This window comes from Cornus florida, unplaced genomic scaffold, assembly GCF_030987335.1.
Source record: "Cornus florida cultivar Cherokee Brave unplaced genomic scaffold, ASM3098733v1 CherokeeBrave_3.0.0_Hap2_Chr11, whole genome shotgun sequence".
In the NCBI taxonomy this organism is placed as follows: domain Eukaryota; kingdom Viridiplantae; phylum Streptophyta; class Magnoliopsida; order Cornales; family Cornaceae; genus Cornus; species Cornus florida.
Window position 1 is genome coordinate 89,895,610 of NW_026775581.1, and position 17,520 is coordinate 89,913,129.

Below are 17,520 nucleotides of genomic sequence, written 5' to 3' on the forward strand. Positions count from 1 at the left end.
TTTTGAGAGTTTAAGGTTGACAATAAAAAGAAAATAAGTATTAATTTCTTGTCATAAATAATAATAATAATAATAATGTTATCAAGAAGTGAAATTGGTTCACCGTGTGTCGTTGTCTCGGTCGCGATCGCGATGTAACGAACTCGAACAAAGTCGGTCGATACGAATCACGTATTAAATTTGAAAAAAAGTCACGTATTAATTCAGACGTCGTGTATCGAACGATACTGCGAACTATATAAGTGATAGGTGGTAAAAATACCTTCTATAACCAAAATTTGAACTTTTTAATAACAATTTTGGTAACTCAATTTTTCCATCTTTTAATTTGCATTTACAAGACCATAACATAAAATGTGATTGTTTTGGCAATAAAAATCACTATGCAATATCAAAAACAATAAAACAATTTATTAGAAAAAAGAAAAGTTGTAGAAGTTTCATATTGTACTAACAAAAAAGCTGTAAAAAAATTATTACGAAAATGCGCAAGATTTGCATGTTACTGGTCTCTCTTTCTGCACTGATGGTCACGTTTTATTTACTATTTTGCTTCCAAACAAATACTTTAATAATTATTTTGGACATTTTACAACTATATATACAAATATAGTATACAAAAATGTATTTTAAGGCTGTGTGTCTTTTGGTTGAGGAATGCTTGTCACCTACTCCTTATAAGTTCCCACTCCCTCTGTGCCTCTCAAGCTTTGTAGAGAGAGAAACAGAGCAGTTTAGAGAGAGAGACAGACAGAGAGCTCAAAAGCTCTGATCTAGCTTGCTTCTGTGGTGGGTAAAATGGAGAGACACAATTGCAAGCTCTGTTCTAAAAGTTTCACTAATGGTAGAGCTTTGGGTGGTCACATGAGGTCTCACTTGGCCACTCTACCTATTCCTCCCAAGATTCACCACCAACAACTCGGCGACAAACTCAGTGACCACCACACTGAGTCGGACTCATCTCTTTCAGAAGAAGAAGAAGAGAGAGAGAGTGAAGAGAAAGCTTTGGCTTATGGGCTGAGAGAGAACCCAAAAAAGAGTTTCAGGTTGGTAGATCCTGAGTTTCTGGATGCTGGGTCGGTTGTTCAGGACAGAGAGAGTGAGACTGAGTCAACAAGGAACACAACTCGGAGACGACTCAAGCGGTCTCGCAAAATGGGTGGAGCAGAGAAGCCCAAATTGAGGAAACCCAGCTCAACCGAGTCAATTGCAGAGATTGAACCGGCGAGTTCGGTCTCTGATACATCCCCTGAAGAAGATGTTGCTTTGTGTCTGATGATGCTGTCAAGAGATAGTTGGAGTACTTCGGATGACTCGGACGTCTTGAAACCGAGTCAGACTCGGAGAAAGTACCAATGCGACGAGTGCAACAGAGTGTTCAGATCATTTCAAGCATTGGGTGGTCACAGAACTAGTCACAAGAAGATCAAGAACAGCTTTCAAGTCGACCATGAAGATAATAATAGTACCCACAATGTGGATCAAAAAGTTTACAAGTGCCCATTTTGTGCCAAAGTGTTTGGGTCAGGTCAAGCACTTGGTGGGCACAAGAGATCACATTTGTTGAGTTCATCATCATCTACAATTTCATTTAAATTTGGTGGGAATTTGTTGGATCTCAACCAACCACCTCCAATGGAAGATGAAGATTATCGATCACATCAAACGTGACAAAAAAATTGATAGCTCATTCACAAAGTTGGAATTGGGTCAGATGGGGGTTCTCTTTATTTATAGCTATTGACTTATTTTCTCCACTCATGTTTTTTTGGTAGATCAATCAATGTGTTTGCTTTGGCTTTTTGGAATTTCATTTAGTTGGTAGTTGTAATACATTGCTTTCAAGTTTTCACATGTTAATTAATTGATGCACCAACTACACCAAGTTTTATTCATTTTTGCCCTTTTAATGACAATGTATGTATGCAAATATTCCTGCTGTTGGACTCCAGTTTTAAATTTAACTGATGTACATTGTTTGTGGGCGATTGCATATAAATTTAGAGTTATAAACTACTTAAGAGTTTAAATGACTAAATTCTGCCTTATTAGAAAAAAAAACATTATATATATATATAATATGTTTGCATATTTGAGCTTTGCTTGTAGCACAAGAACTTGGTCACTGAAAGTACTACAGTGCTAGTAAATTCTGTTAGGTACTGTTTCTATTTGCAGCTGTTCTTTGTGAACTGTCGTCTACTTATACTTAAAAAAAAAATAAAAAATAAAAAAGAGCTTAAATAATTCATTATTTGTTTTTATTTTTTTTTTAATATATCGGTGTGTCTATCAATTATTATTTTCTTTATGCCTTTATCTAGTTGAGGAAAGGAGAAATTGTTCTCTCTCTTCATGTCTACCACCAGAATCTATATTTTGAGACAAACATGACCCCAAGGGAGCATCTGATCTGTTCCAGTGGTTCACAGACTACGTGACTGAAGATTATCCAAATCCCTTCATTTTCTGAATAAAATTAATAGAATTTTAATGGCGTTGGAATAATAGAATAATAGGGGGGCAAAAACTATTTTCATGCAATTGTTATATATGTGTGTATTTATATATTTATTTTTCGTCTTTTAGAAATCAAAAGACTTAACTGGCTGGCCAATTAATCTGCTCGCATATTATAATTAAATTTGTAATTGTTATGTTCCGTTGTATATAATTAGTACATTAAAGTTAGAATTTGAAAAAATTTAGTTCAATCAATTCAATTCTAAGAAACTAATTCTATACAATTCAAGCATAATTAAATTTGTGATTGCGTAAATAAAGAATAATTAACATCCATTTTTCAATAAAGAATAAACATTCTCTCATTTTAAGCGATTATAACATGGGAAAACTACGTATATGTAGACTTAAAAATCCTAAATAACAAAATAGTCTATTTTTAAAGTTCATACTTCAATTTGATTGAGTTAAATAAAATAATTACAAAAGTATCAAGAATTATTATTAAGGGCCAAAATACCCTCAAGCTCTTATTTCAAATTACCTAAATATCCTTCTTAAGATAATATAATTTGAAAATAATGCCTTTTTAGTTGTTATTTTCTTCTGCAATAAAATTGTTTAATTATCAACAATATATATATATATATATATATATATATAAAAACTTGCCAAAAGAAACCTAAACTATTTTGCTAAGAACACGGGAGGAAGGTAATGCTGAAATTATTCCCCTGCAGCTCTTCTCATGTTAGAGAAAAATATTCCAGTTACGAGGAAAGAAGAGAGCAATGGTTATTTTTTACAACTAGTTTGATCCAAAAAATCTAATTTTATAAGAGACTCATTAATCACTTGTTTGGTCATTATGAATTGACCAAAATAATTGTTGCAATGGATTCGATTGTGTATATATATATATATTTTTCCTCTTATGCTCAACCCTTTTTTCGAGCAATACTTCAAATGGCAATTCATTAAAAAAACACCAATACTAATTTTTTTGGTGTTTTGGAATTATGTGATACTATTAAGGATATTTAGGTATTTTGGATCTTAAAAATAATTCTTGATACATTTGTAATTATTTTTTTAAATTCAAGCAAATTGAAAAGTAAATTTTTAAAATAGACTATTTTGTTATTTAAGGGTTCTAACTTTACCTATATGTAGTTTTCCCTTATAACATCAGTATATATAAACATAAGGGGTATTGTGATTGGGTGATATCTTTTCTGTGTCTCAAAATAAATGATAAGGATTTGAGTTTTTAAAAAGACAAATGTATATATAAGTGATGTGGTGTGTGAATTTATTATCATTGACAATATATATATACACACACACAAACACACTACTTATATTATTTTCCAATAAACAGAACAAACACGATGCCATGGCATGCCACAACCAGTATCAAATATAGATGTGCTCAATTACAGCCGTTCAAATTGATTGCCATTGACATGATCATCACGTTTCTCATCCGAATCTTAATGGGTCCTCATCCGACCCACTACATTTTGATGGAATTTTTGATCGCCAACAATGAAATTCTGCACAAATTGGATGATACATCATATAAGGATAGCTTGTGGGTTCCACATTTTTATAGGATAAAAAAATGATTATCACTTTATTACTGGTGTATAGTTACCCATTGATCATATGCAACTTAAACAGGTCAATCCAAATCCGATTCCATATGACTTTGAGTAATGATTTTAAACATGGGTCGAATATAATCTAATCCGACTTTCGATAATTAAAGTTTAACCCAATTCCAAATTGAATTTCTAAACGAAATAAACAGAGTTGAGTTCCGATTGAATTTGAGTTGAAAATTGTATACTTTTATATTGTGTTTGCACTAACCTCTATTGTGTTTAATGTGCAAAAATAAAATGGAATGAAATGTCCATTTTAATCATTCATTTGTTTGGTGTGCAAAAATGGAATGGAATAACCATTTTATTTAAATGAAAATTCATTTTAAGGAATAAAAATTCATTCAATTACTAAACTTATAGAATGGTCATTTCATTCCTTAATAAGATAAAATATTTTTGTAATATTCCCAATAAACCCTTCATCATATTCTAATAAGGTAAAAATCTTTTACATTCAATTTTTCAAGTTTCTCGAATTTCTTTATTAGACGTGATAAAGGCATTTCACCTTCCCTCTCATATATCTAGGGTCGCCATTGACAAAAAGTTATAGGACCTTCAACCAAATTCCAATTATTAATCTCTTTATTTTTTGAAGTTATGAGTATATCACTTTTATTTATTTTTTATTTTTTGTATCTTTGTGTTGAAATCTCCATCTTTCTGAACATTTATATATGGAGCAATGATAATATAAAATAAAAATTAACAAGAGTCAAAAATAATATTTTATTTTATTTTAAGGGTTTTCTTTATTTTTTCTTTGGCAATATTGTAAATCTTATAACATTTCAGAATATTAATTAGATTGATTTTACTAAAAAATAATGTAAGCCAATGAAAATGATATTTTTGACAAAAAAAATCATTCAATTCCAGACCTAATGATGGTCAACCAACAATAAAATGATTATTTTATAACAATTTACCGTGCAATAAAATAATAATAACCATTTCATTCCATAACAACTCACTCACACTAAACATGAAAAAGAGAATACTCATTCCATTTTAAATCACATTTCATTTTATTCTTTTACACACCAAACGTTGTCTTACCGTCCGTGTCCACGCTGTTTGAGTTGCGTTCTATCTAAGTTTTTTTTTTAGGTAAAATTCTATCTAAGTTGCGTCAGTTGTGCCGTCTAATATGAAATCTAGAAATAGGGTAGCGATGCGATGAAATGGTACAACATTTTGGTCAAATTCTAACCATATCTTTATGGGAGAACATAGACAGTGGGCCAAACCAATCTAAGGAAATTAATGCAGTCTTTTCACATTCTAAAACGAGCCAGGTACAACCTTTTTATTTTTTCTTTAGGTTCACTCTTAGAAATAGTCTTAATTTCATCTTCGGAGGGCCGTCACATGACTCGTATGTAAAGGTTATTTATTTATTTTTACATTTTGTTAATCACTTTAAGTTCTAGGATGATTTGTAAATTTTGAATATAATTTAATATTGACATACGTATATGCAATGACTGACCTAGGAATTTTTTTGAGGGGGCATCATTGAAGAATAAAAAAAAATTGGGGACAAATTTGAAAAAAAAAAAAATTTGTGGACAAATTTGAAAAAAAAAATTGTGCAGTGGGTCATTCTAAAAATTGAGTGGGGGTATTTTTGAAATTTTAACTAAAATTTTAGGTAATAATATAAATTAAAAAAAAATCAGTGGAGAAATTAGTGAGGTAAAAAATGTGAAGGGGGAATTTTAAAAAATTGAGTGGAGGCATCCCTCGCCACTAGTCTTAAACTGGATCGGTGCATACGTATGTGCTTCATTTAAACTTAAAATTTTATTATTTGAACCAATAACTTAAAAGAAAGTATTCTCAAAAATCTTACTAGCCAACGTATTTGTGCTGGTGAAGGACACGTTCGTGAAGTTTTTACTACTCGAATCAATGACCTAAGACAGTACTCTCAAAAACGTATCTGTGCAAGTGAAGAACACTTTTTTCTAAGACGTGGATAAAAGAAAAAATGAGAACTAATTTTCCTAATTAAACTTGCAATGCTGGCAATGTTTAATTTAATTGTCAATGTTAGTCACCGACGCACCACAGTCTACAGCTGGGGTGGAATACTGGCATCTTATATTGCCCATCACGGGTCACGGGTCCATTGTTTAATTTAAAGTCTAAATATATACATACATGTTTATGTGTATGCATGCATTTATATAATACTGGTTTGTGTGAAAGAAAGATGTGAGAGTTGATTCTTATTCGTTTATTCATTCGATCAACATCAGAGTAACTAAGCAGCCACAAGTGGTCAACAGGTGGGTCTGCGGCCGAGAATTAAGGAAAAAAGAACCAAAGACGCCGGCTAAGCACTTCAAACCAAGAGTTCAAGAGGAAGGAGTCAAACATGTGAAATCTTATCTTACCTCTCCAAATTGCACATTTTATTTTTTTTATTTATTTTTTTATTTTTTTTTGGGTAAATGTACTACCACACTAATAAGAGCATCTTCAATAGGTTTTCTAGAATTAAACCCTCCGAATTTGCCACATCAATATTTTTTAATAGTTACGTTAGCATTTTATAGTCATGTCAACGTTTTAGAGTCTCTAAATTTTAACTATTGCATGTACTCCAATAGTGCATTTTCGCTCTCCAAAAATATTAATATTTTTTAAATTTTTAATAAATTTTATTTTTTAACTTTTTCCTAACGGCTATATTTTTAACGGTTATATCATACCAAAAATTTAAACAATACAATATTTATTTTGAATTATAAAAATAAAAAATAATACAATACGACATGAATTTAATAATAATAATAATAATAATACAACACCATTTTTAGGAATATTTAACTTTTTTTTGCCCAAAAAAGCCTAAAACGTCTATAATGTCAATAGGAATATTTTAAAAAAAGTTAAAAATAAAAAATAAAACACACTTTTCTCCATTTTTTAAAACTTTTTTTTACCTAAAAAAGCCTTTAAGGCACTGTTTATGTCAACCAAACAATATCTTAACGGCTCTTTGGTTTAATTATTTTGAGGAAAAAAAAAAAGAAAAAAAAAAAAGAGACCAAAATAATCCAAATATATAATTTTTAGTTTTTATTTAAGCCAAACATGACCTCAGAAACAATGCTTTGGGCTAAAACAGTGTTCTGGGTTTTTATTTAAGCCAAGCATGACCTTAGAAACAATGCTTTGGGCTAAAACAGTGTTCTGGGTCAAAATTAAAAAAATAAAAGAAAACAGAGGCGGGCCCGCATGGCTGGCTCGCGACTGGCTAAGAGGGTTGCTGAAAACCGCAACCCATTCCGCGATCTGCATGACGTGGCCCAACTTTGGTGACTCACAATGAAGCAGATTGGGTTGCCAAAATGGGCCCAAATCGCCGGATTGGCCTAAACTTTCTAAATTCTTAAGATTTTTGTGTCTAAGTGTGGTGGTATATTTAGAAAGTTTAGATCTTTTATTAATTATTAGTGTGGTAGTACATTAACCAATTCTAATAACAAAAATATTAGGGTGCGTTTAGTAAAGTTTTTGTTTTCTGTTTTTGCAGTTTTAAGAAAATAGAAATATGATTTTGCTTTCTTGAGTGAAAATAGAAAACAGAAATGATGTTTATTAATACTTGTTGTTGTCACAAATTTGAAAATATAAAACAATAACTGTATTTAGTAATACAACATATTTGTTACAAAATGTATATAATATTCTTTAATTTTTTTATTTTTTTCATGGCAAGAATTTTAGCAGTTATTGATTAAAGAGGAGCATAGATGACTTAAACACGAACTCTAAGACATAAGGACCAACCCAACTACTCAGGCATGTACGACACTTGCTTCCATTAATATCAAAAAGTCATAAATTTAGAAAATCTAATTTAAAATTATAAATCTTAAAAATACTCAATACATCATAAGTATAAAATTAGATATACCAAGACAAAAACATTCCCACCAATTATGTATATAAATACATATGCATGATGTATACATTTATTATGTGATATATAATATATTTAGCATATGATAATTTATTATGAATAAAAAATATTAAATAATATATCTTATATGTAATAAAATATATATTGTATTATAATATTGTAAATTAATTATAATTTAATATTTACATATAATATAATATAGATATGATATACAATAATATAAAATATACACTGCTTAGTAATATAATAACATTATATTCTATATCAAAAATTATTGTCACAAAAAATAATTTACATTATTGTTTAATATATTATATATTAAAATATATTTTTATCAAATAGAAAATAATATATAATATTTAACTTATTCTATAATAAAAATATATATTTTTATTAACATTTAATATGCAACTTAGTATATAACACAAATAATATGAATTTTATTTGAAATAAATAGTGCATATGCAGTAACATTAGTGAAAATGTTTTTGCGCTACAATGCCGAAAATATAAAAAACATCATTATGATGTTTTCTCTTTTCTTCACAAAAATTAAAATATTTTCTGTTATAGAAAAACAAAAACATTTTATTGAACGTGATTTTTGTTTCGTTTTACTTTTTTAGAGGTTGATAACAGAAAATAAGAAACATTTTTGGTTACTAAACGTATCCTTAGTTTCTCAATAATTTCAACATCAATTTTCAAAAAATTTTGCAGTAATTTAAGTTTGACGATTAAGGGAAAACTTTGACCAATACAAAGATAACTTGTATAATTTCATTTTTACTAAACTTTGTAAAGACAGAGTACTGGTGAGAATGTAGCATGAGCCATTATTTCTATGTCATTAAATTAAATAAGGACCATTTTTATTGGTGAGGATATATACCATCTGATAACAAATAAATATAATTTTTAAATTACAAAATCAAAGATGAAGGATATTTATTTCATCGTGTATAATTTAGGAAAGTAAAAAAATTATTTAAATTGTCCATTAAATAATACTCCGTAAGTATTGATTGACTCACTTCCCTAACTCGGCCTTTACTTTACAGTTGTGGACCTCTTTCCTCACTTTTCATATAGTTCCACTCCTGGCCTTCTCTCTCACACACACATCTTGTTGAATTAGGCATGAATCATAATTTACGCTACAAACACAATGATTCCACACCCCCTCACTGAAAATACTAATATAGTCATACTACTAAGTAAATGCCTCAAATGTGACATGCATGAAATTTGACCTAAGTTCTACCAACCATAAAGCACCATCATTCTCAATCATATATATATATGCTCCTAGTCAAATAATTGATCTCACAACTCAACCATACAAATCTTACCAAATGATGACTAGCATTAACTCCTTTATTTTATTTAATTTATTTTAACAAAGGAGTTATAAAAACTGATGTACAACATCATAAAGGACATATGCAAATTAACTACAAGAATTAAGTAAATTTTCAATTATTATGGTCTTACATCGGTATTTTAAATTTAGAATAGGAGGAAATTTAATTTCATCTAATTTCAAATCCCAAACATATCATAAGTTCATTTTCAAAATAAGAAATGAACAGAAGGTTGCAAAACCTATATATGTTTATTTAGCAAAGTATATATATAATTATAACTGATGTAGTGGAGGGGCTAAAATGCCAAAATTGGCAGTCAATCATGGAAGTTTTTCTTCTTATTCTCTCATGCATCATAATCAATACATATATATAGATTGTTAAAGACAAAGCTTGCCAGCTGCTTGCTTACCTTCTAAAAGCCTAGTTATCTCGGCAATTTCCAAGAGGTAGATTGAGAAGTTTCTACTGCATTGTGACAAAATGGGATAGGCTCTGCTCTCCAAGCTATTCTACTCACCTGTCCTTTTGAGAATTATAATATATACATGCTATGTGTGTGTGTGTGTGTGAAGGATGTGCTATATATACAGTACGTTGATGAGTTGGTGTTGGTCCCCTCTCCATGAATGGAGGAAGAATGGGAATGGACAATGAAGATTATAATTGATCTGCCTTGGCTTCTATATATATATGCACATGGATATATCTTTATGTGATGTCCCATATATTGGTCCAGAGGGTTGGCTTTCAATACATTGGGACAATACATAGGTCATACGACCTTGTTATATGTGGGATGATTGCACTACTTTTACTATACAACAACATACAGCAGATAATTGAGCATTGATATATATAGCAAGTGAATAATTTGGTCGAGACAAGAAAATATCCATACAGCTTCACTTCTCTGCAATTTGGAACTTTCTTAATATTTGTACTGCCTTATCCCTTTTTAAAAGGCGTGGTAACACAATGGTGCGGTACTGCTGTCAGTATAGGTGGTAAAATCCATAAAAGGAGCACGTGGTGGTTACAAATTATTGGATCCCCTAATAATTGCTTACCAATAACCTTTTATTTGTTATATAATGTCTCATTACGTTCACTTGGATACAATTCGCCTAGATACTTAAGATTCGTTTTATCATTCAATTACGCAAACCCTGCAAATGTTTTTATGGTTGAAAAGCAAAAGGGACAACTTTTCTTGTATGTATTAAGTATTAACTATTCTCTTTTAAGGGCGAGACATTATTGCCAAGAAAGAAAAGAATTACGTGGTCTAAGAAACTATCGGTGTGCTCCGGGCTGCAATAACCCATGAAAGCTATAGCCATCATGTGTAATAAGATAATTATATATTTTTGGAAAAATATTTGGAATAATTTATAATGTAGTAGTATTTTAAGTATTTTTTTTTTTGGCAAGGTTGTATTGTAAGTGATATGATGAATAGTAGCACAACATGAGATGAATAAAGTTGTCAAAATGTTTAGAGTACAGTAGAAACGGATTTTCAAACCATTTTTGTAGGTAATATATATGGCCCTACTTGGTTCATTTTTCAACTATAATTTTGTGTAATCTGATAATAATAATAATAATAATAAAAATTGTATAAAAATTTGTTTGGGTGACCGTTTCTAAAAATTTAGTTTAAGAACGTTAACTGTCTTTTATAGTTCTCGAACAATTCTTTGAGTGACAAACCAAACGGACCTTGATGATCATTTAATGGACTCAGAATGTATTAGTCAATGATCATTTAAATATATGAATTATTGATGATAAAATTGAAATTTTATTTATTGAGTTATGGATAAAAAATAAAAAATATGGAATATTTAAAGAAATTTCATTCCGCGGATTCAATTCAATCCCTAGGATTACGGATTGATGACAAATTCAAAAAATTTCAATTTGTTAGGAGCCGATTGAATTAGAATTGATGACTAATTCCACAACCACCCCTAGCAGTAGGCATTTTGGGTATTTACATATAGCGTGGTTTTATTGGTTCTTTTCTTACAAAAGTAAGAAGAAAGGAAAAGGTTCGCACATGTTGTGAGCAGTGAGCTATAGCCATTTCGGCCTAATTAATTATCATGATCAAACATTGGGCTAGAGCCACAGTATGGGCTTTATGCCCGGATACACTTACCTATTAGACTTGTCAATGGAGGGTGGCAACTTCTTCATCAAATGGAAACTTTGAGCCAATGATGATCTAAATATCAAGCCTTCATTTTTATTTTATTTTATTTTATCACACTGCATACTTCCCAAGCTTAGGACTCTGCCTAGCTCTGCTGTTGTAATTGTATTGATATTTATCTTCCTTTTCATAAATTAAGTTTTTGGGCTCCCACATCTCTCTATTCTCTCAAGTTTGACCACATATGATAAGAAGGTATTATATCCGGACTGAAAATATAAATAAAACTAATGTTGTGAACAGTTTTGTAAATTTCTTTTAATTTTTCTCGTAATTGTCTTTGTGGTCTAATGAACTTGTGGGAAAAGGCAGAAGATATAGTGTATTTTTTAACTCAATTTATCTATGTTTGTGGTAGTAATGAAAAGGTAGGAATCAATTTTATTATGAGCATAAAGAGATTGATGAGTGGGTTTCGATGCAATCGGTTGTTCGTCGTTGGAATGAATCTCAAGAGGCTGCTAAAGGAGTTCATGAAGCTAGGGTGGGCAGTTTTCATCGACATGATGCCTTGCGATGAAGCGCAGGGGGTTTTCAAGTTCCTGTTTTGATGTTGTCTATTGTAAGATTTTAAAAGCAGTCGTTCACTTCTCAAATGCGGCTCCGTAGGGTAGAGGATTAGTCTTAAAGTGGGTTTCTAAAATACACACATATATATATGTTTGTAAAAATAATAATATTTCATAAAATCAGATTTTTGGGGCTGCCATAGAAACAAAAAATGTTCCTTACAGAGAGAGCTTACCATTGATACAAAAATCTAGCCCATTTCTTCCTAGCTCATTGGGCTGCAATTTTCTCTTAGAGTCGTCCTGATCAAGATTTAAATTGAATCTCTTTATGGCCGAAACCTTCAAGCGAGTTCTTCTATAACTTTCCTCTTAGAACGCATAAGGATTTTATCGTTCAGCATGGTGGGCTGAATCTCGATTGAAGTGGATGTGAGAGGTTCGAGAGTAGGCTGGCCAGTTGATACATTAGGGCTAGGGCTTTGGGGTTGAAGTCAGAATTAGGGTGAGGGTTAAGATTCGACCTCAACCTCGATCCAGACCTTTACCAAATACCGAAAAATAAAAATAACTACATTAATCTAAAGGTGTAATATGGTCCATCTTCTTTAAGCATAACCTATATAAATACTCAATTACATGCCAATATAATCATTCCATAAATTATTTTCCATTGTCATTATAGGAAATCAAGTGTTTTTGAATGCATGTGTTAGTGTAAAATCGTAGAGTGAATCTCAAAATAAATACAAGTAACATTGATGCAAATATTGAGAATATAACTGTAATACCCCTAATTTTAAAAAGGATATTCCTGGTATTTAATGGTATTTAATTTATTATTTAAGTGCATTTTATTTGATTATGTATCATTATTTTTTTTATTAGGTGCTTAATTGTTTTCTTTTGTGGTGATTTAATTTATTTCTTTTGTGGTAATTTAATTTATTTAAATGATATTTATTTTTAGTTATTTGATTGGAATTACTTGTTAGTGTTTTAATTATTTAAGTGGCATTAATGGTTTAAGTGCAATTGGTTTAGTTATTTGATTGGAATTACTTGTTAGTGTTTTAATTATTTAATTGGCATTAATGGTTTAAGTGTAATTGATTTAATTATTCTATGTGTGTCTTATTTTATGTGTGTCTTATTTGGTTTAATTGTGTTTATTAATTATTATTTTGTTCAATTAGATTATTTGTTAAGTATTTAATGGTGAATAGGGTAATTAGGTAAATACACCTAACTATGGTTTTAATTACAGTATAAATTAGGGTTTTATATTATAGCCGTCGTAGGTTTCTACGTTAAATGGATGGGCCGGTTAGGATTGTGAGTTGGACTTAAATGAACCTAGGGTTTAGGAAAACTCTATAAGTATAAGGTAGATATCTGTGTAGGGTTTTTTTTTAAACAAAGCACACGTTTTGTGGAATTGGAGAAGGAAAAACGCAGTTTTTCACATTCTGCCCAGATTTCATCAAACATCCGATCCCGCTTCGTCCGTGGTCCGATCGAACTAAATTTTGGAAGAGAGGTTCACGACTCAGTGATGCACAATCTGAACGGTGGAGATCAGAGTTTGACCTCGGGAAAAGTGATTTGTACTCGTGAACAGTAACTGGGTCACACAGGTTTTTTCCATTCTGCCCAAATTTCATCAAACATCCGATCCTGCTTCGTCCGTGGTCCGATCGAGCTGAAATTTGGAGGATAGGTTCATGACTCAGTGTCGCACAATCTGAACGGTGGAGATCAGATTTTGAGTTCGGGAATAGTATTTCGTACCCGTGAACAGTAACCGGGTTTTGGAACTCGCCGGGATTTTTTAAGAAGACGACGTTGAAACTTTGAACAAAAGTTTCTGAGGCAAGATTCTATCCTTACTCTTTCCCTTAGGCTTCATACTCTTTGCACTCTTAAATGATTTCAGGATTAATGAAGATTAAACCAAACTAAAATGATATCTGTTTTGCTATGAAACTGGTAGTTACAGTAGTGTTGTATGCTTGTTCAACCTAGACTAAGCATGTTTGTGGATGCATTGTGGTTCTATGGTTCACGTTTTTCCTTACCACTGCTAGTATAAATTATTGGAAGGATGGGTCTAGATGATAGTTATCTTAACTTCTGTAATAGCAACTATTGGAACTTAAATACTAGGAGGATTTGAGTTTAACACTAGATCGGTTTTGTGGAACACTATAATTTGAGCATGTCTACATACATACTGTGAATATTGTTTTGATACTTACATTATCACAGTTAGATCAACTGTGGAGGTTAGGATTTTGTGATACATACCCTACATATCTGTATGTCATTTGTAAGGTGTTAAATGGAAGTTTTAATTAATTCTGTCTTTATATCAGACTAAAGGGAACAACTTAAATTAGGCATGTATATGTTGTTGTTGTGACCCTATTTATCAATGCTTATTTTATTACTGCTAATATTGAATGTTGGATGTTGGAATTTAGTTGATATATACTTGATTTATTGGTATTATTGACTACTGGAGGATTGGAAAGTAGGCACCGGTATGGGACGGTGGCATACTAAGGATGGGTTTGGTTTTTAAAACAATACCATTACCCACCTACTTGGAATAAGGATGGGATTAACTAAAAGTTAAGTCCCGTGGATTTGTATTGTCATGGCAACTACTTGTTGAGCGGCAATACCAGGGATTTTGGATGGATTTTATATATGTACTGTTATGGTGCCTCGGTATGAGCTTGAGCCTCAGGACCGATGGCTAGGGAGTGTATATGCATCGGGATGTGTAGCTGGCTACGATGGTTGGAGGTGTACCCTGTTTAGGTATAGGTACATATGTCCACTTCGTGTGCGTTTTAGCATGTTACCTCTATTTAGGTTGAGACCGGCCTGTAGTCCAGTGAGAGTCCTTTAGTGTGACTATATATATATATTTACGGACTATTAGTTATTGTTGAATTGTTTAGGATGTACATGCGTATCGGGCCTCTGTTTGGATTGTAGTAGTATAGAACTTGCGCGTGGGCCTGACCCACTTCTATGTTTCAAGTACACGACAGTTCCAGGCTTAGACGTGTTCGTGCTGAGCAGAGGTCTCTATTCACTCTTCCGATGATGTAGGGCTCTCTCTATAGTTTTATTTCTGGATGTTTATTACAGTTGTTCTATCTTCCGTTTGAATGTTTAATAGGGGTCCACTAGAGATGGATTCCCAAGTTGTAAACTGATGGAGTTTTGGAGTTTGGGTTTGATGGATTTTAATAATTATAATATTTTGCGGATTTTATTTTTAGTTCCTTCCAGCTTTAATTTCATTTCTTAATTTATTTTGTATTCCGTGTTCATTATAAAATATTAATTGTTTGATATTCCCTTGGGTTTGGGCCTGGGCCTGATCAACCTGTGTCTCGGATCCGAGGGGTATCAGTTGGTATCAGAGCACTCCAGGTTCAAGTGTCTTTAGGATGTTTTCGTATTAAGTCTTCCGCGTAGCGTTTTCTCTTGAATAGAGCTTAAGTTAGGATTCATTGTATTCCTTATGGTTTGTATAGAAAGGGTACTGACGTCTGTCTTTTCGTGTTAACAGATGGTTAACGCTAGAAATGGACAGAACATGCAAGGAACTAGGAAGGAAAGGAGAACGGCACGTAGGCAACAATATCTCCTACGGCGTTAGCAAATGGAGGAAGAGCAGCAAAGGCTTGGGTTTCAAGATGACATGGATCAGTTTCAGGAGGAATAGGAGACTGTTCAACAGACTCTGGACCAGGTCAGAGATCCAGAGATTCCTCCTCACCTCAATGACCTCGTTGCTCGGGTTATAGAGGCTGGGGTAACAGCTGCACTTCGGAATCAGCCTCAGGTACAGCCGGCACCTGTACCAGCACCAGTGGTTCAGACGGATTCTTGGGGAAAGGCTAGGAGCTCTTTCACAAAGGGGAGTCCACCTGTGTTCTCAGGCTCAACCGATGCGAGAGCAGCTCACCAGTGGAAACAGGACATTGAGTGTCATCTTCGTTTGGTTCAGTGCACGGAGGTTCAGAAGCAGATACTTGCTACTTTCAAGTTAGTTGGGGATGCGCTACAGTGGTGGGAGTCAGTTACCACCTCAGAGGAGAGGATGACATTGTCTTATGATGAGTTCAGTGCTCGCTTTGATGAGAAATATTTTCCCTATGCAGTCAGGGCAGCTATGAAGACTGAGTTTCTAAGTCTGCAGCAGGGAAACATGACAGTGGCGGAGTATGAGCAGCAGTTCATACGCTTGTCTCTCTTTGCACCGGAGGAGGTGGATACAGAGAAGAAGAAACGCAACAGTTTTGTCAAGGGACTGATGTGGTCTATCAAGAGAGCTATTACAGGTAGTCCAGCCTATACTAGCTATGCTCAGGTGGTAGACGCCGCTCTACAACAGTATCAGTTGACTGTGGACATCAGACAGGCTCGTGGTGAGAAGCGGGAAGATAAAGACTCTACTAATCAGTCAGTTGAAAGGGGAATGGCAATGGTCACCGGCAGAATGACAAAGGCAAGTTCCAAGGACAACAGCCTTGAAAGAAGCACAAAGGTGGTTCAGATGCTCACCGGAATGGGGCACCTATTCAGAGGCAACAGAATGGGGGACCACAGGCAGGACAGGGTCAGCCACAGGCTAACCGACAGAGGAGGCCATTTGGTACTTTCCAGGGTAGTTGTTACACTTGTGGAGAGTATGGTCATACCACCAGGCAGTGTCCTAAAGCAGGACAAGGACAGGGACAGAGACAGCATGTGCAGCAGGGACAGAGGGCGCCAGTGCCTCTACCAGCTCCACAGGTTCCACGGATTCAGGGACAGACACATCTGGCTTTACTGGCACCGCCGCAGACTCAGCGACAGATACCACAGCAGTTGCACTATGGCAGGGTGTATAACCCCATGCCACAGGATGTTCAGGCACCTCAGACTATTGAGGGTAAGTTTCTTATTCATGGTTTGCATGGACGTGTTTTATTTGATACGGGTGCTACACACTCATTTGTAACTAGGAATTTTGTTGCTTTGTCTGGGATGAGAACGAGGGTATGTACTAGACCTCAGGGTATTTCTACACCATTGGGTGATACAGTTATTATACATGAGAGTGATGGGCCTGTGACACTAGATATTGGCAGACTCAGATTTCTAGCCAATCTATTGGTCCTGGACATGCACACTTATGATGTGATACTTGGGATGGATTGGTTGTCTCACTACCATGCCCAAGTTGTTTGTTTTGATAGATCTATTATTTTTACCATACCTGGTCAGGATATGTATGTAGTAGCTATGCCACATTCTAAAGGGAGCGGTAGCACCTATTTGTTCCATG

General features: G+C 33.3%; 1 protein-coding gene across 1 annotated transcript; it reads left to right on the plus strand.

Moving 5' to 3' along the window:
• Positions 1-649: 649 nt before the first annotated feature.
• On the plus strand, positions 650-1,860 carry LOC132283557 (zinc finger protein ZAT1). Its single transcript, XM_059785522.1, has one exon. The coding sequence runs from the start codon at positions 799-801 to the stop codon at positions 1,669-1,671; it is 873 nt and encodes a 290-aa protein (XP_059641505.1). The 5' UTR covers positions 650-798; the 3' UTR covers positions 1,672-1,860.
• Positions 1,861-17,520: the final 15,660 nt, after the last annotated feature.